The 22,840-nt window shown below is 33.6% G+C and overlaps 3 protein-coding genes across 6 annotated transcripts in view; 2 read left to right on the top strand and 1 right to left on the bottom strand.

The window, feature by feature from the left end:
- The window catches only part of LOC129787307 (DNA-binding protein RFX2), an 865,065-nt gene that overhangs the window by 506,403 nt on the left and 335,822 nt on the right, over positions 1–22,840 (top strand). The gene's annotated exons all lie outside the window — the stretch shown is intronic.
- LOC129787357 (protein BCCIP homolog) lies at positions 55–1,064 on the bottom strand. Its single transcript, XM_055822895.1, has 2 exons — positions 880–1,064; positions 55–811 (listed from the first exon to the last, which is right to left on the bottom strand). Exons 1-2 carry the CDS (start codon positions 964–966, stop codon positions 71–73), a joined length of 828 nt encoding a protein of 275 aa, XP_055678870.1. The 5' UTR covers positions 967–1,064; the 3' UTR covers positions 55–70.
- Positions 9,949–22,840, top strand: part of LOC129787310 (protein dead ringer-like) — an 85,989-nt gene continuing 73,097 nt past the window's right edge. For 2 of the 3 annotated variants that reach the window (XM_055822805.1, XM_055822804.1), the window contains exons 1-2: positions 9,949–10,794; positions 13,372–13,591. In XM_055822805.1, the coding sequence (XP_055678780.1) occupies positions 13,538–13,591 (54 nt within the window). In that variant the 5' untranslated portion in view covers positions 9,949–10,794; positions 13,372–13,537. The remainder of the gene's footprint in view (positions 10,795–13,371; positions 13,592–22,840) is intronic. The other variant, XM_055822806.1, reaches the window with a different exon arrangement.

The raw sequence follows: 22,840 nt of genomic DNA, 5'->3' as shown, positions 1-22,840 counted from the left end.
TCCTGTAGCCCCTGAAGCCTCCTAAATCCCCTTAAACCTCAAATAAAAAACGAATTTTCAATTTTTGAATTTATTCAACAAACTCCTTAATCCTGCAAACAATTTCAGGGAGTTTTTTCGCCTCAAAGACAATAACTTTCCGGTAGGGTGTGAGAGCAACATCATCCTCCAGCCAATTGCCCGTTAGCCCTGTGTCAGCTTCAGCTACGGAGTAGTCAAAAGACAGAATGGCATCCTTGGCAATGACTTCCTCTTCGGGATTTGAGTAGCTCATCTCCTCCACTTTACTCTTCTTCTTGCTGTCGGCTTTGTAGTACTTGAGGACCATGAGGAAGTACTCAAACTCAAAGGGCATCTTTTTCCCCACAGCACGATTAATCTCCTTCTGCAGGCTATCAAGGAGGGGAATGGAAATCTGTGGGGGGATATTGATGAAGCGTTCATTGACCAGGAAACCCACAGAGTGCTCGCTGTCGTTGAAAATCTCCTTCAGCCTCTCCGAAGATCCCTCAGCTTTCTCCAGCAAATACTCCCGGATTTGTTTTATGCACTCCTTCTCCTGCCATTTGCTGAGATTCAGCACTGTCGTGATGCCGAATATAATCCCTCCTGAGTCCTCCACATCCGACTCATCGTCATCATCCACCTCACTCTGCCAGATCACACTGCCCACGTAGTTCTGGGCAATGATCATGTCCGTCAGTTCATTTGTATTGACTTTGGCATTGAGGAAGAGTTGACTGAGCATCTGCTTGATCCCATCGAAGTCACTATCAATTGGATTCCTACCCTCAAAGTCCACCTGGAGTTTCTGCAATGTGCAAAACAAATCATCATGAGGATCCGGGAAGCAAAATTGAGGTTATAAACGGGACTTACTTCATTTCCTGTGTAAACATCCTCCATGCTGGCATCGGATTCCTCTTCCTTCTCCTCAGAGGCTTTCGGCACTTTATTTCCAAACATATTTACACAATTTTCACTAATTTAGTGATAAAAACAAAGAAATTTCCGCACTTTGCGAAATTGAGTAGGGGACCCTATAAAACAAACTGTCAGATTATGTGGAAGACAAGTCTGATACGTCCAAGGAAAATTTCCATACATTGCGGGTTTTTACAATTTTCTCGCTATTTCTGCTAAGCTTTTAGAGGAAAATTGTATTTTTAGTAAGCAGTGGTTTAAATCTCATAGAATAGCACTGAAAAGAAATGAAAACTCTGGAAAATTCGATTTCAAAAAGAGTCAATGTAAACAGCATACAAACTCTGCTGATTTAGTCGACGATTACTGATCATTTTTATTCAAATCGGACACGTTGTATGGTGAAGTCGCGGTGGAAGCTAAGCAGCAAAAAATCAAGCAAAACATTGCAAAAAGTCATTATAAAAGCTAAAAAAGTGTTATAAGTAATTCAAAAGAACCATTAATTCGATTTAAGTGTAATTTTGAGTGCACATAGAGGCGTTGAAGGTAAGTAAAGTCAGTAAAATCATTGATAAAGTTCGATTTTGTGCAATCTTTGCAATGAATGTCGTACAGTCTGAATTCGCAGTACGAACATTTTTGTTAGGCAATCGTTTCGCTGTAGGACGGTCTTAAAGGTTTTTGCAAGTAATCGTTTTCTTCTTTAACGTCTTTAACTAAATTACATTTTATATGAGCATAATAGTCTCCAAAATTAATTTACCGATTTCGATAAAAATAAATTATATTCGTAGAAATAAATCTATGCATTAATAGTCTAAAATTGTGAAAAATCGGTGTTTGACTGAGATTGAGGTAAACACTGTTTGCTGAGCAAAATAATAAAATTAACTTTCGCATGAGCTCTGAAATTTCCGATTTTAATAAATATTCTATCTTTTCAAATGAGGAGTCAAACTTATCAAAATCGAGATTTATAACCCATTAAATATTCTTGCGTTTTTATTTATTTTTTAATTTTAAAATTGCATAGCAATCAAACGTCGGATTTTGATAAATTAAACTCTTCAATCCAAAAGCCAAAATTAAATTAAATTCTAATTAATCGTTTATGAAATTCTTAAAATACTTTTCCCTCTCTCATAGAAAAGCTATTTAATGTATTTTTATGTGCCGCAATTCGTTCTTTGAGGGTTTGTTGTGTGTTTTGTAAAATGTATTACATTATGCTTAAATTTTTCTCCTCATTTCCACTCACATGGAAAGTATATATAGGTCTTTCACACTCTTCCGCATGTAAGCTATTTGATCGCATTTACACACTCTATATTCACGGAGTGTGGAACAACAGTTAAATAATCGGCACATTGATTAATGATTCACGAGATGAATTACATCTCATCAGTTAATATTGGGTTGGCTAAATACTATGGGACCATTCCCAGTGAGAGGGAGGATGATGGAAAAGCGATAGAGAGTGGATTGAGAGCAGAAAGGAGCTATATGTACACATAGAAAATGGTCCATTCACAATTTACACAATAGCCCCCCGAAAAACACGCCTTTACTCTGAGACTTTCACGATAATTTCTTCCATTTGCGGTATTTCTATCACTCTGATTGTTGATAAAGTTTTTTTTTATTTGCTCTTTTGGCACTTTAAGTTGCTAAAATTTTGATTTTCATCTTCCGGTTTTGAGATAAAAACGGAAAGGTCATCTTTGAAAGTTATGTGCTTTCGAATTTTATTTGAGGGTGTCCTACACAACGAACAATTTTTTTTCTATATTAGGACTAGAGAAAAAACTGGTCCTAATATTGGGATACTACTGTATTAAAAGAGAAACATCTAATAAACCGAAAATTATGAAATTCCGGTTTATAAAGTTTTTTATCTGTGGATTTGTGCTTCCGAATTTGATTTATTAATAAACTTTACTAGTATTTTATGTAATTTAGAGACAGAGATAGCTTATTTAATTTAAACATAAATAAAATAAAATTTATTTGAGTCTTCAGCTTTGAATCAATATTTATAGAAAAAAATGAAAAAATACTCGATCTTCTACTTTGAAATCTCATAATTTTAACCCCATTTTAAAGACTTCTCGTTGTCTTAAATCTTAATATTATTATTATTTTAAAATCCGGGATTTTCGTCAGTAGTGGAAACTCTTTACCCAAAGAAACAGCATCTTTCCTGAGCTTTCGGCCCCGCTCGGAGCTTTCTTCAGTGGCTAGCATAGAGAGGGGCGCTCATATTAAACAATTTTCACTCACTCGATCGTGGGGAATTACTTAACAATATTCATGTGCGTCATTTAAAAAATTAGAAAAACACTGGGAATCTTAACTCCAAATTTTCTTTATTTTTTCTTCTAAAAAGAAACTTTCGCCAATTTTGTAAAGAAATATAATAAATCCAGAACAAATTACATGATCGTTGTATAGGCCATCTACTGTAATTTGTAATATAGGGCTATAAATCGGTTAAATTCGTTATTTTTAAAGGTTTTTTATTTGAGTAAAAGTCTAATTTATCATTTAACCTTTCGTAAAATAAATTTAAATTAAATATTGTTATTTTACGTCAGTTTTACGCAAATAAATAATTTACCTAAAAGGAACTAAATATGTAAAAACTACTAAATAAATAGCTAAATCCGCCAATCGAAGAGAAACCTTGATTGGTACATAAATACCTGTATTTTCACATTATTATCCATCAATTTAGTGGAGATTTTAAATTAAGACTTTGCCGTTTTGCATGCAATTAGATCTTCGATAGTGCGAGCTTTTATGTAAGTATGTTTGTAGCGTTAGCAACATTATTACAATACAAGCTTTTTAGTGATAACATCCGACAAATTAATTTATGTGTGGTGTAGGTAGAATATATTTCATAAGATGATTGCAAAACTAATTGAGAGATAAATTATTCGTTAAATAAATTGAGGTGTTGATTTATTGAAACTGCTGCAACATGTTGATTATCTAATTGAGAGAACAACAAATAGGTACATCGCAGAGTTTTCTTGATATTTTTTTCTCAAAGTCAATCAATAGATGGTAAAAGAGGTGCTGAAAGTGTTATTGACATACATGGATCAATCCTTGATTAACTTTATTCAATCTTTAATTGAAAAAATCAATGAAATTCCTATGAAATCAAAAGAATCCATTTTTTTTATTCAATAAGTAGGTAGGTACTTAAGCAATAAGGCAAGTAAATGCAATATAAAGTGAACCATTGTACGCACGTCTGACGTCTGTTTGATGTTTTCCATTTTCTCTTTTTAGCTGATTAATAAAATGTGAGGAGATTCATCGAATCAGAAATGCGAATGAACTCAAGACCCTCCTTCGAATGGAGCGCAATCTTTTTTATGGGAAGAATGCATCATAATGATTTGCTTCTTTATTTTCTGAGAAGTGGAAAAAAATTCAATTATCTCCAACAAAATTCTTTATTCATTAGATAAAAAATATAATATAAAGAAAATTATATACATAGAGTTATTCTTTGAATTATGAAGAGAAGAGAATCCGCGTGATTGCTTTATGGTTATAGAGAGAATAATGCTAAAGAGGATGATTTTATGTAATGAATTCACTGAAATTGGAACATAATTGAGAAGAAGAATGAGATGGGAATATTCTGTGCTGTCGATAATGATGAGATCATGAGAATTTCTGTAATATACAGTAATTTCAATATTTTAATACTTTGTGGGTTTTTAGGTTGTTATTCTATTTTTTTATGCATCTTATGATGATTGTTGCAATAGATAGAGATCAAGAACACGTGTAAACGTTATAAATATAGAACACATCAAGAGTTTGAAGAGGATCTTGCAATTTTACTCTATTCAGGATTTTTTTTCTACAAAAATCTAATTTTTAGGTATTTTTAGCATTTTCGATCCCACCGCTGCCACCATTTGTCTGCAATTTCTTTTAGGCAAATTTTACATTCTATTAGAACTGATCAAGAGTTTGAAGAGGATCTAGCTATTTTACTCAATTCAGGATGTTTTTCCTACCATAAAATCTAATTTTTAGGTTTTTTTTAGCATTTTGGATCCCACCGCTGCCACCAATTGTCTGAAATTTCTTTTAGGCAAATTTTACATTCTATTAGAACTGATCAAGAGTTTGAAGAGGATCTTACTATTTTACTCAATTCAGGATGTTTTTCCTACCATAAAATCTAATTTTTAGGTTTTGTTTAGCATTTTGGATCCCACCGCTGCCACCAATTGTCTGAAATTTCTTTTAGGCAAATTTTACATTCTATTAGAACTGATCAAGAGTTTGAAGAGGATCTAGCTATTTTAATCAATTCAGGATGTTTTTCCTACCATAAAATCTAATTTTTAGGTGTTTTTAGCATTGTGGATCCCACCGCTGCCACCAATTGTCTGAAATTTCTTTTAGGAAATTTCGCATTCTATTGTGACTCTTCCCCAAAATGTGGTGTATCACATTCAAATGGTATAGCTTTCTATATCCCTTTCACTACCCCATACCCTGTATTGATGGGATTTTGGGGAGGATGACATGATGAGTGGTGTTGCGGATGCTTAATGAATGATTGTGAGGCTGAATGTGCCTTTTTGGGGGGGCTTCGTGTTACATTGATGGGAGGTCAAATGAGGGGAAGGAAATTGCCGCGCGAATGTATGGAATCCCATCCTAGGAGTTTATTGGTTTTCCCTCTCGCATCTCGCACCATGTCTGGGGCACTCCTCTTACACCACTTAATGTGCTATGTATTTTCAATTGATGTACAATTCGTCCGTTTATTTGACTTAAATATTATTATCTATTAATCATTGGGTGAAGCGTTGGCGTTCGCATCTCCTGATGTTTCTCTGTCTGTGTACAAAAATTCTCCAAAGTCTCATTGAGTTGCTGGAAGCGGAAAAAATAGGTGGTATTGCGAGGGAGAAAGATATAGATGGAATGAAGAAGCATTGCAAAGTGGGAATTTGTTTTATGGGTTCCAATACGTAGTCCCACAACGTGTAAGTTAATATTGTTGAATAATACAAATTATCTTCTCATTATTTTTCACAAAAAAAACTCCAAGTCTATTTATTTAGTAAAGTGGAGACAAAGGACGCTGCTAAAAAGACACCAAGATAATGATTAAACGTGAAATTGAGAAATTGGTATTTTCCATGCAGAAAAGGGTGTTTAGAATTCATTTAATTAATGTTTCTTCTATGAAGTTCTTCTTTATTAGTTGGTGTTCCACGTCGTGGCCAACACCAAGTATTGTAATCGTCGGAAAAACCGACCACCTCAGATCGGGCTTAAACTTGGTATGAGCACGTTTCAGACAACCCACATTCCAAAAATGGTGGTGGAAAATTTTTGATCCGGCCGGCCTGCCGGCCTGCCGTCCGGTGGTCAACATTTTGCATTATATCTCGAAAACGGTAACAGATAGAGACTTCCGGTTTGAAATTTTCTATAGAAATGTGGGTGTAAAATTTCATTTTTTCGCACTTTTAAAATTCAAAATGGCCGACGTCCGCCATTTTGAACTACAGTCAACCACTTCCCTTATAGCTAGAGGTCTGAAATTTTAGTATGTTGTATAGCACAGTGAGACGTTTTCATCAACAATTCATACTTGAAAATCGGTCAAGCGGTTTAGCAAATATGGCGGCCTAAAGCAAAATGTGTTTTTTCGATATATCTCGAGAACGGCTTGACCGATTTTGACCATCTTGGTATCAAACGAAAGGTATTAAGAAGCCCTACAATTGTTTGGAACATTTCAAGTTTCAAAAACATCCGCAAGAGGCGCTAAAATCAAAAACAAAAATTGCCTAAGTTTAAGGGGCAATATGTCCGAACATCTGTTATAGATTTCCTTTAAATTTTGATATGTTGTAGCCTGACTCAATATCTATCACCAGTCCGAAAATGAAGAAAATCTATGTCGTCGTTTAGAAGATATGGCCATTTGAAAAATTCTTGAATTTGAAAAGTTCTAAGAGCTATATCTCTTGGACCGCTTGTCCGATTTGACTCAACTTGGTATCAAATTAAAGGTTTCGCAATTATCTACAACTTTCTAAAACATCAGAAACCTCTAGAACCATTCCTTGATGACAAAAAGTGCAAAAAGTTGTTTTGGTAAAACAAAAATTCGCCATTTTGTGTTCTGGAGGTGACCTTGAAAATTATTGAAATTCATGTCAATTTATAGCCTGTTTTAGTACTTTTCCAAAACTATTCAAGAAATTTCTGTAGGTGTTATAGAACTTAAGATATAAGCATTTTAATCTGTCAAATTGCTAAATTTTACAAAAAATCAACTTTGTCTGCTAATTCTGCTCACAAATCCCATTACAACGCATAAACAAATTTCTACACGTTGTGGGACACCAACTCTTATAACTGGACGCGTTATGATTGACTTTTTTCTGGATTTATCAGGGAAATTAGAACTAGAAATTTTGGTAGATGGAAACTGAATAATATCCTTTATAAATAAATTTAAGCTTAAAAGGAAAACTTTGATTAAAATTGAATAGAGGATAATTTGAAATTTCCCACCCATATTCAGTCTTCTACAATGTGTATAAAACATAAATTTAATAAAATCGGACAAGCAGTTTTTGTTTGAAAAGGAATTCCGCTAAGCAAGAATGTTTAACATGGAACACCTTATAGATAAATGGCAATTTTTTCCTTCCTTTTTCACTTCCCTAAAGCCAATATCTTTTCCAAGGTCTCCATTTATTCACTCGTTTCGAGGAGAAGAGAAGCTCTCACAGTGAAAATGATACCAAAAAGTCAAATGTGGAGGATTGAGAGAAAAATAAATGAAAATTTTCACTTTTTCTTTGGATATTTTTCATCCCTTCTGAATTTTTGTAATTTCGTGATTTTAATTTAGAAAAAAAAAATCCTTCATGCATCGATTAGGAATGCTAAAGGACGAGAAATTCATTCAAGGATGATAAAATGTGGTCACCATATGGTTGTAACGCAAACAACTTCCATGCAATACAATGAGACAAAAAGAAGGATCTTTCGTCTCCTTTTATGTGCCCATTTTCTCAACCAAGTGTGAAAGATTCCAAGACGGAGAGTCAATAGAATATTTTCAAGGAGATTAACGATTGAAGTTTTTTCCTGTGAATTTAGGAAAATATCTTTGCTTGGAAAATTTTTAATCTTGAGCCCAAAGAGCATATGTTAGAGATCGTCAACTCCTTCCGGTTTATGTTTTTAACCCTTCAATATTTTTAATTGATTTTCGAATCATTTGAATTGGAAATATCAAGTTGGACCAGTTTGATTCTTAAAAAATAAATTTTCTCGCCCCTTTGTGATGCAATCTTGACTTCTTCGCTCTTTTTCACATGCAACAACCCTCTTTCCCTCTTCTGGTGGTAAATCCTTTGGAATCTCCCTTTAGTCCCTGCTTTCATTTTTCTTCCTTCTATTTGTGATGAATGGTTTTCTTGTTCGTTCTTCATAAAAGGATTTAGGATGTTGTAAATTATTGCAAAGTGGGGTATTTTAACTTTAAATTAACGTATAAAAACAATTTATAAACTAATTTCTACATTTTTTATTCCAAATAAATAATTAATCTTAATATAAAAACCTACAGTTTAATTATTTTGGATTTTGTGTAAATTTTACCTTTTTATTCTGAATAAAAATGTGAGAAAAAAATCAATTTCAATTAATACAATTAGATCACATTTATTTCTTAAAAAGAAGATTAATCGAAGTTTTAAATATAAAATCTATTAGATCAAGTACAGACAAAAGACGATTTTTTTTAGTCTGTGGTCTAAATTTTTTCTTGGAATCTGTTTAAGCTTTATTTAATAAGAACTATTAAAGTTTATTATTCCAGGATTTTTACTTGATCCTTTTAATTACCTGAGTTTTTACCTGCTGGGTTACATTTTAATAGTTCAGTAACCCCATCATCTTAAGGTTCTTCTTAAAATATCCTAATGAGAGTACTAGTAGAAAAAAATATTTCGATTTTCTGGACATGTGATAATCATGGTAGAATATTTAAGGTTATAAGAAAAGATTCTTTATTTTAAAAGAATTTTTTTGTGATTTTTTTTAGCTGTGATTATACTTTAAATGATTTTTTTAGATGATAAATCTGGGTTTAGCCAGATTTTTTTATTAAAAAAATGTTAAATAAACTTACAGTGAGGTTTCATACTACGCAGCAATGCTTCATATTACGAATAAATAAAATTTTTCAATTTCTTTTTAAGGTATAATTTTAAGAATAAATCTTTTGGTTTATTTTATTGTTTAGGAATCGGACAAAAACGTTTAAAAATAGATTTATGATCAGTTTATTTCTTGATGATCCTAACTATTTCAACCAATGGCTTGCCTCCTCAGGTTGAAGTAAAGAACATAACCTAAATGTTGAGTAAAAGAGTGATTTAATTTTACAACATTACCCCATTAAGCAGCAATACTAAAAATTGTTTATTTAACATTTTTTTTATCATTTAAATTTATTGTTCGTTATACGAAACTTCACAATACAGTGAATTTGCTCAATGAATTAGTATACAAAATTATTCCCTGTTAGCAGTGTGTGGTGGTTCTTCGGCAGCTCTATATTTATTTTTATAATCCCACAACACACCAAACACCGTATGTATGTGCCGGAAAGACGAAGAGGATAATCTGGAAACTTCCAGGACTCAAACGGGCGGGGAGTGGTACGTCTACTAGGGGTGCTCTGGGGGAGATTTTCAATATCATTTTTATTTTATACGGTTAGGCTATTATTTGTATGAGAGAATAGTTTTGACATGAAACTAATTAACATATTTTGTTAACGCCCAGAGGTGGTAACGTGGTCGGGGACCTGACGTTCCGATTGGATCCGGAAGCCGTGTGCTCTCGAGTCTCGCGAGTGGGGCACCATCGTCATGCTGTTTTCCCCGGCGTTATTCACGTACACAGACAGAACACTCTCAAATACAACAACATGATGAACAGTTCATGTTGGACCTGGTAGAGCGCTTGAGCACAATAATCCGACCCGAGCGTTGGGAATGCAAAAGAAGGCGCTTCAAGTCATTCGCGCAGTGTACGTCGATGCAAACGTATCGATATTTCATCGTAGCGTTCAAACGGCGATTTTGTGTATGATTTTGTGCAAAAAAATTAATTCGGATATTTTATGCAAATTTTTATTTTCTTCCAATGTTCTGTGGAGTAATTTGTGATTACCATTAAATGTTTGTTGAAGCATTTTTTGCATGTTTTAAAAAAATTGTGAAGAGTTCAAAGTTCAGAAGGCAAGAAAAAACACTATAAAGTGCACGGACAATGTTAAATTGAACAAAAAACAACGAAAAACCGTTGTTGAAAAGAAATTTTTGAAAAAAAAGGCAAAAAAGTGTGGTGCCATTAATTGTAATAAATTTTATCAATATATTATTACACGTATATCGTATTTAAGTGGCGGGAAGAGATAATTCAAAAAAATAATTTAAACTTTTGGGTAGTGGAGCAATAATTGAACAATTATTTGGTCAAAATATCTCTGGAAGATAAGACACATTACATGGGGCTTTTTGAGACAATTAACTTTGCTTTCGAGAAGCATTCACGGTCAAGGTGAATCACACATGTTAAAGGTGATTAGTGACTTGGGAGTTTTAATGAAAAATTGTGCTTATTAATCACAAAAATATTTGTGACAGTTTAAGAGGGAATTTATTCAACGCTAAAATATCCACACGAATTAAATTAAAAAAAAAGAGAAAAAACTGTTTAATCTCATTTCTATAAGTTCCTAAAGTTTTGCGACGAATCTGCTTGGATAACTGCTCATCGCAAACGGTAAAAAAATCTTTTAATTGTCTATATATTTTTTTGATATTTAAAATAAAGGGATAAAAAGCATTTTTCGCTTCATATTAAAAAAAAACTGCTATAAGTAAAATAAAATACGTGATATCCTTGTAAATTTCTACGGAAGACGCAACCATGTGGCAGGTCCACGAAGATTTCCAGACAAGGCAATGCGAAAAAAAAATCACAATGGGTTTGTTATGATTTTCGGGGAAGACCTAAAGGACACAACATGTGCTCCCATCGTGTCCGCCAGTTCCTTTTCTATTCCTTCGCAGCAGTGATTGAAGCGGACCGAATGGCATGAAAAGGTGCCTCCTTGACCATTCGCAATACAGAGTTCACTACTCCTCGTCCCATTACTCTTCTCTTGAGGATATTCTTTCCCCCAAAATGAAATCCGGTAAATGAATGTTCCACAGAAAAGACCAAAAAGTTGGCCCATTCTCATTTCTTTCACTCAATATTGTCTTCCCGGTCGGCTTTGTGAGTCTCATTGCCCACATATTAATTGCTTTCTTGGGGTTTTCCCTGCTATATATTTCTCCAAAGACAAAACATTGCAAATTGATTGCAGATTTTAAGAGTTTTTCACTTAATTTAGTTTCTTATTGATTTTCTTGTTTTTCCCAATTCATTTCCGGTATTATATAAATTAAATTAAAAGAAGTTTTTTAGTGCACAAGAATTGATTTATTTTTCGTTTTAGAGATTATTTAAAACATCTTATTTCTTTAAATTCACTTTTTAGTCGATCAATCACAACTAGAAAAGGATTTTATGAAAAAGATTTAAATTTTAATAAATCGCAATTAAATTTCGATAAACCCTTAAAATAGAATTTCTTAAATTCGTAAGAGAAAAAAGGCCAGGAAAATATCCTCGGTGTGTTCCCGACGACACTCAAACAAAAACTGAGCTAAATGACCAAACTAGAGCATGCACTGTGGTATCAACCATATTTCTTTAGCCTAGAATAATTAGTTTTCTAAGCCAAACTAGCATGATAGAGAAATGTACTGGTAAGCTGACCAAGCTTACGGGAGCTGTGTTTCTTTCAGTGTACCAATTTTGTGAGAGCAAACTAGAACGTGAATTAATTTAAATACGCGCAAAGTCGGGAAAAGTTGAAAAGTCATACCCTAAGAAATCTTTAGAAGGCCATATCTCGAGAACGGATCCATAGATTTTCGAGTTTGAGCTATCGTTGGAAAGGTCTTAACCTCAACTATAATATATTAAAATATGAAGTAAATCGATAATGGCATTTTCGAAATATTCGAGTTCGAAATTTTCGAAAATATTGATTTTGACTTTAGCGCCTCTCGCGGTCATTTCTCGAACTTGCAATGTTCTAGACATTTGTAGGGCTTCACGAAACCTTTCATTTGCACTTGAGTTGATCAAAATCGGACTTGTAGAACCCGAGATATGACATGCCAACTTTGGAAGGCTATATCTCGAGAACGGAGACATAGATTTTCTTCATTTTTGGCATGGAGCTAGATAATATGGTCAGCTATAACATATCAAAAAATGAAGCAAATCGATAACGGCGTTTTCGAGATATTCATCGAAAACTCATCGAAAATTTTGTTTTTGATTTTTGGCCCCCTAGCGGTCAATTTTGAAACTTTGTATGTTCTAGAGAGTTGTAGGGTTTGTTGAGAGCTTTCATTTGAGCCCGGGTTGATCAAAATCGGTCAAGCCGTTTTCGAGTTATGGTCGATTTTCGATGAAAAATTGTGGCGGCCATATTGACTAAACGGCTAGACCGATTTTCAAAAATGAGGTATCGTTGGAAAGGTCTTGATGTCCCCTACAACATATCAAAATTTCAGCCCTCTAGCTATAATAGCGGCTGAGATATAGCGAAAACAAAATTTTGAGGTTATTCAAAATGGCGGACGGAGGGGTGGGGGGGTGGATTTGACCTCATAATCGGATGTCTTCCAGTCGATATTTAAACTTTGCCGTTTACCGCAAGTCTCTATCTATCACCGTTCTCTCGCAATTTAGCGTTATACTACGGACGGCCGGACGGCCGGCCGGACGGCCGGCCGGAAAAAAACTTATTTTTGGCGCATACGTTTTTTGGAATGTGGGGACCCTAATTCGTGCTCATACCAAGTTTGAGCCCGATCTGACGACTTTCGATTTTGCTCGGTACACAAAAGCTGTGTCTGAAAGAAACACAGCTAAAACGAAGACGTACGAATTTGTACACAAAATTATCCAGCTACCTGTTAATCTTACACAAATATACGTGAAGAATGTCTTTAAGTTTAAAAGGTTCTAGCAGTTTGGTTTGTAAAATTAATTTTAAAAAAATCAAAACCGTTATTTTCTAAGATTAGAGTTAAGGATAATTTACCAGCCAAGTACTGGAAAAACTACGGTATATTTTCCAGTAAAAGATGCAACTCTCAGTCACTTCTCAGTCATCAAACTTTCAATTAAAAAAAATCTATTTTTCCTAGAATTTTCCTTGCAAAAATATGAATTTTCTTCAACTAACTTAATCACTGCTGAAACTAATTCAATTTTCTTTCCTTATCTTTCCAGAAGCATCAACAAAACAACATTTAAAAGAGACATTAGTAGGGAACGGTGTTCCAAAAGAAGTTATCTTTTAAAGGAAAGTAAAGCGAGCCCCCGTTGAGAGGCTCGCGCACAAAAACTTTGCAAAATTCGCGTGAAAAATCGTGATCCCGTCCCTGTTTATGTTGCTATGGACGGTGGACGGATCGATAGAGACTCTGATTTAGGTGACGATTCTCCAATGGTAAGTATAAAGAAGAAAAATTACATCATTCAACCATGAAGAATATATTTTTCATTGATTCTTTGAATAAAATATTGTGTGCGAAGTCTCATTATTTGTCATACCCATATGCAAAGACGTTGGGGCAAATGATAATGCGCTGCTTAGGTGCCTAACTAAAAGATTGAAATTATAAAGACGTCAGTGATTAGTCTTGGAAGTGAAGGTCAATTGTTCATTTAAATTTCAATTAATGTGGACAGGTAGTGGGTTTTTATATAAGAAGAAATCTCCACCAAATGATTTTTTTTGTCGTAGTAAAGTATGCATGTTAATTAATTTGCACACAGCGCAGTCTTCTAGAGTGATTTACTTTCATGCTCCACCATAATGTGAAGGAGGAAGAGATTAGTATTTTTGCAATACAAATGGAAAATACTTTATCTTAGCGTACCATATTTGATTGCATATTACTAAGCTATATGGGGGAGTGAGAGAGAAGAGTCTCTGTGGGGAGTCATTAAAATTTTCGTTATCTCTATGCCTAATTTGTTGAATATTTAAATATTACATAGTCCCTCTCTCTATGTACACAGTGTGGTTATGAAAAATTGTATGGATTCTTGACAATTTTCAATAATTTCGATAAATACGCAACCCAATATTTACGCATGAGTCATTCTTATCAATTTTTTAAAAATATTATCTTCAACAATAAATTCTTCGCAGGCAAAAATATTTCTGCAATAAATTCTGCAAACTGTCGAAAAATTCATATTCAAGGCTTTATTAATTTACCAAACTAACTGCATTCGTATTTGCAACAACAAAAAAAGAGAACTTTGCAGTGAGAAATGTAATTTTATTTTAATAATTAAATCCAAAGTTGCTGGCACATTCGTTCGTCTAATGTCTAAAAGTGACTGAGGAGGAATTCCTTTACCAACCCGGAGGGTGTGGGTGGAAAAATCTTTTGATTGATGATTTATAATTGCTTTTCTGTACAAAACATGTAACCTCTTTCTCTCACCCATCGTCAATATACTTCTGGTGCTCTATGAGAAAATTTTCAAAGAGTTTCTCTATCAGTTTGAATGTCGAGACTCTTTTTTATCTCAATATTTTCTATATTTATCATATTTATATTACAAGTTTCACGGTGATTTTCACACGTTTATTCAACATTTTGAACTTTTTGGTGAAGTACGATGCAGGGTTAATCACAAAAATTGTCAAATTAGGTAATATTTTTTAAAGTAAAATCTATGAAATTCTTAAAAAAATAGCTTTAGGTTGTTTTTGAAACATTAGAATGAAGATTTTTTATTTTAAAGATTTGTTGTTTTTTATTTAATGGTTAGGGGAGAGCGGGGTTAAAAAAGTCACTTAAGGGTTTAGAAAGAGCTCGAAATATCATATTTCCCAAACAGATAAAGCGAGATGTATAGCTCAATTTTTTAGGATATTTCTTGCCCTACAACTCTTTCTCAGATCATTTTGTTCTATCTAGCTAGGAAATATGATATTTTAGGCTATTTCTAAACCCTTAAGTGACTTTATTAGCCCCGCTCTCCCCTACACTTTAAGTATTCCTTAAAGGTAAAATTTCTATTAAATTCAGGAACGTAGTAAGAAATCTATTCTAAGGGGCTACTTTTATTTATTTATTTTTGTAGAAAGGACGCCAAACATGCATTAAAAAATATGCTGTAACATTAAATTAAGTTTTTGACATTATTTTATGCAATTATAAAGTTTGACGTTTTTCTGATCCTCCATCCATACCCTGGTTACAATTTTTGTCGTTTCCTTTCTAACTTTTGACATTTAATTAACAATTGACGTTCATTCTAACGATTGACATTTACTTCTTCTTAGAAGATTTTGAGTTTTGAAAGATTTTTATATATTCTTGATTCTTCGAAATAATTAAAGGCTAATTTTAAAGTCAGTTTAATTAAAAAATATTTGATATACATATAATGTATGTACGTACATAGCATAGTAATATATTTTCACGTGCATGATTTAAAAAAAATCTTTTCAATTACCCAAAATTACTATTTATTTAATGAATTGTGACAAGTTGATGGGGTAGAGAGGAGAAATTCTATCTAAAAAGGATTTTATCTTGTCAGTGAGAGTTTTCTACCAATTAAACACATCATTTTTCAACAGATAATCTCCAGTTTTTTTTCTCCAATGTGTATGATTTTTTGATGATGAATTTTCAATGGACTGGAAGTAATTTGTGGTGTTTTTCTGATCCTCCATCCATACCTTGGTGTATCGTTCTCGTTATCTTGTAAATGATCTTATGTGTGGATTGTTTTCGGATGTGGAGTGATTTTTTTTTCATGCTGGAGTGAGAGTTGGATGTGCTCACAAGAAATACAAACGGACAAAAAAAGTGTGACGAAACTTTTCAAGATGAAGCACGGGGCTTTTTTTCCCCGCAACTTGTTCAATTTAAGCGCGTGCGATGTGTCAAAATAAATTCACTGGGCGTCCCGCACCCAAAACGGAATTCCTGCTGATCACCGGGACGCGCGCGCGAAGATGAAATCTCATTGTGGCTATCTCCGGACACATTGAGGCGCACTCTATTCCCGCATACAGCCCCAAATTGTTTCTTACTGGAAACAGACAGATAGACCCCAAAACTTCCATATTGCATGAATGTCTGACTGAGAGAGATTTGCTGATTGAATGAGGATGTTCCGCCGCATAAGATAAAGCAGAAAAGTTTCTAAAAAGGCACACAAAAAGGTTGTTTCATCTTTTACATGCATGATCTTCAGCAATGCTACATAGTTATGTATGTTGTGAGAGGAAGAAAGTCAATGAGGATTGCGGAAAAACTTGAAGATCTCATATGGATCATCTCTGCACACTTTTTCACCATCCTTCTCATTCTCAAAAAGTTCAGGTGTTCGCAGCATCTTTTTTTTGGGGTCTGCTTACTTTAATTAGGTACTAACCATAAGAAAGAGAGAAAGAGATGAAGCTGCCACAGTTTAGTGCTGAAAATATCATATTCGTGTCTTCAATATCACATTGGTATTTTACTCGTCCAGACAGTAAATCACCTAAACCTCAATATTTCTTTTGATACTTCCCAATTAACCTACCTGAGTAAACTCGATTTTGATCTAGATGCAAATTTTTTATATGTTTGAGATGGTTCTGAGAATAAAAATCTCCGTGAAAAATCATTAAGAAAATGTTTCCAAGAAATGCTCTTTTTTTTCAAGGGTGAGGATTAAAGCTTTATGGGGTCAAAAGGGTTGCTCAAATGCACACCCTCTGAGCTATATTTAGTGTTAAATTTCACATTAAAACAGGTGAATTTCTTATTTCTGGAAAAAAAAGTTTTTGGTCAGCTGGAGAAGATTCTAGGAATTTAAAACTGATTTGAATTTCAACTAAACGATCACAATGGGTTTTAAAAATGGCGAAACGGCCTTATTTGAGGATCTTATTGGACCTAATTAGTTCAAGAGGTTCTTAGTCAATATTTAAAGAGTTAAATTAAAAATGTACGGGTAAGCTGACCAAGCTTACGGGAGCTGTGTTTCTTTCAGTGTACCAATTTTGTGAGAGCAAACTAGAACGCGAATTCATTTAAATACGCGCAAAGTCGGGAAAAGTTGAAAAGTCATACCCTAAGAAATCTTTAGAAGGCCATATCTCGAGAACGGATCCATAGATTTTCATAAATTTTTTTTGTTTGAAAGGTCTTGAAGTCAGCTATAACATATCGAAAAATGAAAAAAATTTATGTCGCCATTTTCGAAAAATTCGAGTTCGAAATTTTCGAAAACTTTGTTTTTGATTTTAGCGTCTCTTGCGGTCATTTCTCGAAGTTGCAATATTCTAGACATTTGTAGGGTTTCTCGAAACCTTTCATTTGCGCTTGAGTTGATCAAGATCGGACTTGTAGAACCCGAGATATGACATGCCAACTTTGGAAGGCTATATCTCGAGAACGGATCCATAGATTTTCTTCATTTTCGGCATGGAGCTAGATAATATAGTCAGCTACAACATATCAAAAAATGAAAAAAAATTATGTCGCCGTTTTCGAGACATTCATCGAAAACTCATTGAAAATTTTGTTTTTGATTTTTGGCCCCCTAGCGGCCACTTTTGAAACTTCTGATGTTCTAGAGAGTTGTAGGGTTTGTTGAGAGCTTTCATTTGAGCCCGGGTTGATCAAAATCGGTCAAGCCGTTTTCGAGTTATGGTCGATTTTCGATGAAAAATTGTGGCGGCCATATTGACTAAACGGCTTGACCGATTTTCGAAAATGAGGTATCGTTGGAAAGGTCTTGATGGCTCCTACAACATATAAAAATTTCTGATATTTTAGCTATTACAGGGGCTGAGATATAGGCAAAACAAAATTTTGAGGTTATTCAAAATGGCGGACGGGGGGGTGGGGGGGTGGATTTGACCTCATAATCGGACGTCTTCCAGTCGACTTTTAAACTTTGCCGTTTACCGCAAGTCTCTATCTATTACCGTTCTCTTGCAATTTAACGTTGTACTACGGACGGCCGGACGGACGGCCGGCCGGAAAAATTTTTTTTTGGCGCATACGTTTTTTGGAATGTGGGGACCCTAATTCGTGCTCATCCCAAGTTTGAGCCCGATCTGACGACTTTCGATTTTGCTCGGTACACAAAAGCTGTGTCTGAAAGAAACACAGCTAAAATATACTTTGCTTTCCTTCAATGAAAAATCCATATCCTATTTAAAATAGAGGTAAAAGCGGTTAAACAGTAAAATAGGTATAAGCATATTCTAAGCTCCCAGACAATGCGTTACCTGATTCTATGTTACCTGATCCAACATTACCTGGGGGGTTGGAAGAACCCTTCATAAAATTTAAGGACTAAATGTCTGCTTAAAAACTATCGATGCTTTCTCAGGGGATTCCTGAGAATTTTGGAAAATTTCTCTTCACTACAAAAAGAGGAGAATTTCACAAATTCCATGTCTTCCATAATCTATTTCTTACCCCTAAAGATGCGTGCAATTGAAGGTCTCAGAGCATTTTTGGATGTATCTTTTTTTTGATATTTTTTGGACAAATTCCTAAATGATTTATTGCAGTCTGGGTACTCAAAATTATGTACATTACTTGGAAAGACCTTTTTTGGGAAAAACCCCGATATATTTTGTGGATAAATTTTGCAGTAAGAAGCAAAGAAGACAAACACAGGGTGGTATTGGGGTAATGATCCCTTCAATTCAAAGGGGTAATCTTCCAAAAGCAAAAAATAGAAGAACTTGTAAGCCGAAGGATAAACAGAACGATATTTTGAGAAATTATCTCTACAACATTCTCTATAATATTTTTCTTAGCATTTTTTTCCACTTCTTGTGACCCAATGTGAGGCTTCTTCTAAGATGGTATGTGTCGAGAGATTTTTCATTGTTTCACAGTTAAAATTGATTAACACATTGAGTTAATTTCCGTAAATTTCCATCAAAAGTCCACATTTTTTTTTTTGCTCCTACCACTCGACTATTTCACGAAATTATAAGTTAATACTGTGAGAGATGCTTTTATTCCCAAAAGTATTTTGAGAATGACCGGAGAAGAAATATTAATTTCGTGTCTGAGCAATTAATTTTTTTACTTTTAATTCAATTTAGAGTACTCTCCTAATAAAGAAAAACAATCGTATAATGTGTAAATTGAAAATGAATTAATAAATGTTTTTTTTTCTGTGGATTGTGTCAAAGTTGGGTTGGGAATACAAATTAAATTTTAAGTAATTAGATTTTTTTCATGCTGTGGCGTCACATTTCTTGGGCGATTGAGTGATGAAAACGTGCTGGGTGGCCGAGAGATTTAATGCAAAAATGTTTTTCTTCATCAAAATTGATTTTAATTTATTCCAAAAATTACTTACAAAGCATGATGATCGAGGTGTCTCAGTATATAGATTAGAATTTATTCTTTTGGTCTAGAAACTAATCTAGGGGATTGTCAAATAATTTTGAAAACTCGTACATTTTCAAGAATAATTTTGCAACCAATTTTGAAACAAAAAATGCCAAAGTTTGATAAGAATTTACTATTTTTCACTTAAAAAAAATTTTCCTCAAAAAATAATTTGAAATTTTCATATTTGAGCATTTTGCTCCTGCAGAGCTTTGAAAATTATTTGCCCATCCCTTATTTAAGCAAAAAGTCATAAAATGTATTTAAGAAGATTCTATAGAAAAAAAATCAGGCCATAGACAGAAAATCAGGTAGATTTTATACAGGGAGGTGTTAAATGAATGTCTACTCCACGTGGACTAAAATTTGCAGAAATCTCAAGGATTTCTTAACCTCATTTTACAGGTAAATAAAAATTCTTAGAACTCCAAAAAAAAATTTGAAAATATTTTGATTTTTTTTAATCTTTGCATTCATTTTATATTTTTTATAATGATTTTTAGTTTGTTTTCTTTCTTTTTAATAAACTCTTTATCTTTTCTTAATAAAGAATTATTTATTTAACTACCTGGAACAATATTAAAACTTCTTGTATGAAATTAAATCAAATTTTCGCCGTGTAATAAATTAAAAAAAATTACACATTGAGATGTCTAGTGAGCTTTGTCGTGGTTATAATCTTACCAACAAAATTAAATAAATTGAACATCTGAACTACCATAGCCTGTGTCACGGGTACGATGGCACTTGAATATTTTCTCACATTTTCTTCCCTCTTTGGGGAAGTTGATGGAATTATGGGTGTGAATTTGTATATAAGAGAATTTCAGTGCGAAAAAATTAAATCTAAATGCGGGTGTTTTATGGTTATTTCTGGGATAGTTTCTAAATGATTTCTGGCTGATAAGTTGTCGCTTTGAGGCGTAAGGGTGTACATTGAGGTCCACAAAATCAGGCTAGTTAATCAGACATGACACCACAGGGACAGCCAGCATGTATTTTTATTCATTGATGTGGGGGATCACGATTTGGGAGTGATTTCAATTTTTGGAGAGAAAATTGGTCAAAATGCGGGGATTTTGCGAAATTGAACTTGATGAAAATTAATAGGGAAAAATAGATGGGTATTGTGGGACGACAGCATGTCGGCGGGGTGACTTGTGTGTGAGAAAAGAACCTAAAATACAACACACTGCAAGAGGTCTAGAAATATACAATATGGTGTAAGAATTCAGCCAGGTCGCAAAATGATAATTAAATATGAAAATTGTTCTTGTGAATTTTGCTTTGTATTGAGCGTATAAGAGACGAGTGGTCGTCAATTTGTATAGTGTGTTGGCAATGTTGTATAGCATGGGGTATTGAGGGAAAATGTTCATTGCGCGCGTTTTACGATTATTTTATTACACGGGCATATTCGGGGCGTGGTTTATTGAAAGAGTACACACATGCTTGTCTCATCGTCTCACTCCTTTCATGTGTGTTGTATATATAACTCTATAAATTCACTATATATAGTGAATTTTTCGTACTTGCCCCTGTTGTGTGTACATATATAATTTTTTCCATCATCTTTATTTTATTTTTTAATCTTCTCAATAGAGAGATAAAATGGGGAGAATGAAAGGAGGGAAGAAATATTGGTGAGAGAGATGGAGATAAGGGACTCAGCGCGCGATATAAAGACGCTCAGTGTTGGCATATGAAAGGCAACATATAAAATGAAATAAAAAATGTATAAGAATTGAAGAATCGCGGTTGCAACCGGCCACAGAGATCGAATGGATGGGGCAGAGAGAAATCAAATCAAGAGGGGACTGCAGTCTCGTTGGGAAAACCAACATGAACGCACCAATACAGCAATTTGATAGATACTGCGGCCAATCAAAAGGCAGCAAATCGTCGCAATTGGCATCTCAATCTGTGATATATCTACCCTCGGTGGCGCTATATATATTACGAAAATTTTGATAAGTCCCAATCACAGCAAGTAGAGCTTCTGCGCAAAAGCTTCGGCTATATGCAACTGTGTAATATCTATGTAATTGTTTCTTGTAGAAACAAGATACTTTTACTTATGGGAAAATGATTTTTCATTTAAATACCGCTAGTATTTTCAAATAAATATTTTTTTTCTAATTTTTGTAGGGTTAATCACAAAATTTGCACTTAAATGGAGAAGGTTTGACGACAATAAAGTTTCGTGCTTTACATGGAAATATTTTTTTTATCTTTCAAGACGATTCTGACAAATCCTTATTTGACAGATCTAGGATTGTGACAGTTGCTACTGTCATTTTAATAAGTTGAGATTGATAAATTCTATCAGTTTTTTTTATAATAGAATTTAATGTGGAAAAACTGTCTGAAAGATATTAAAACTTTAAAGCAATAATAATACTTTTTATGAATTTTAAAAATTTGTTTTATAAAATTTCTAATAAGATAAGCTACTATCTTTTGAAAAAAAAAACTTTCAAACTGACAGATCTTCAGTTCAAATAAAACAAAATCTTACATAAAATAAATTGCTAGAATTTTCGGTATTAAACAAATTAACTCTGTCTACTGAACTGACTGATCTGACAGATCTTACAGATCTTACAGGTCTTATTAGAAAAAAAAACTGCTAGAATTTCCTGTTCTGAACGTATTAATAGAATTTTAAATATTGCAATGAGGCCTCAGTATAATTAATTGTTTACAAAAATTCAATTTCTATGTTTTAATTTGTAAATTAATAGATTATCCCTGTGTTTTGAGCACTTAGAGTTATATAGAGCGAGTAAAAAATATCGAGAGCAATTGAAAATAATAATTATACAAATTAAATAATTAAAATAATTTTATTTCAATTGCAAAAATAATAAGTTGCAAAAATATTGCCGGTGCAATTGGTGATAAAATGCAAGAAACCTGAGGAAAAACGATTACACCTTAAAATATATTTTCTCCTCCTTTTTGCCTTACTCTTTTCCCATAGAACTCCATCTCTTTTACTCAATGGGAAATATATGTATGTATATAATGTTATTAAATAATGTTGAGGTAATTTTTCCCTTTAAATGTTTTTGCACGTATTTTTTTAATATTTAATTGCGCAATGGACAGTCGGATGCTCAACGACAGCGGCCCGTATACAACAATTATCCTAATAAATTTTTACACATTTTAATTTGTACATCGAATTTCAGCATGAGAGTTGGAAAAGTGCCTGGAGGTGTTTTATTCTCATAACCATCCGCACCCAACCTGGGTCATTCTACATACATATATATGGATGAATGTACAAATTTCTTGGAAATGGATGCTTT

This window comes from Lutzomyia longipalpis, chromosome 1, assembly GCF_024334085.1.
Source record: "Lutzomyia longipalpis isolate SR_M1_2022 chromosome 1, ASM2433408v1".
NCBI lineage: Eukaryota > Metazoa > Arthropoda > Insecta > Diptera > Psychodidae > Lutzomyia > Lutzomyia longipalpis.
Note: the sequence above shows the minus strand (reverse complement) of the source record. Positions and strands in the feature narration are given on the sequence as shown.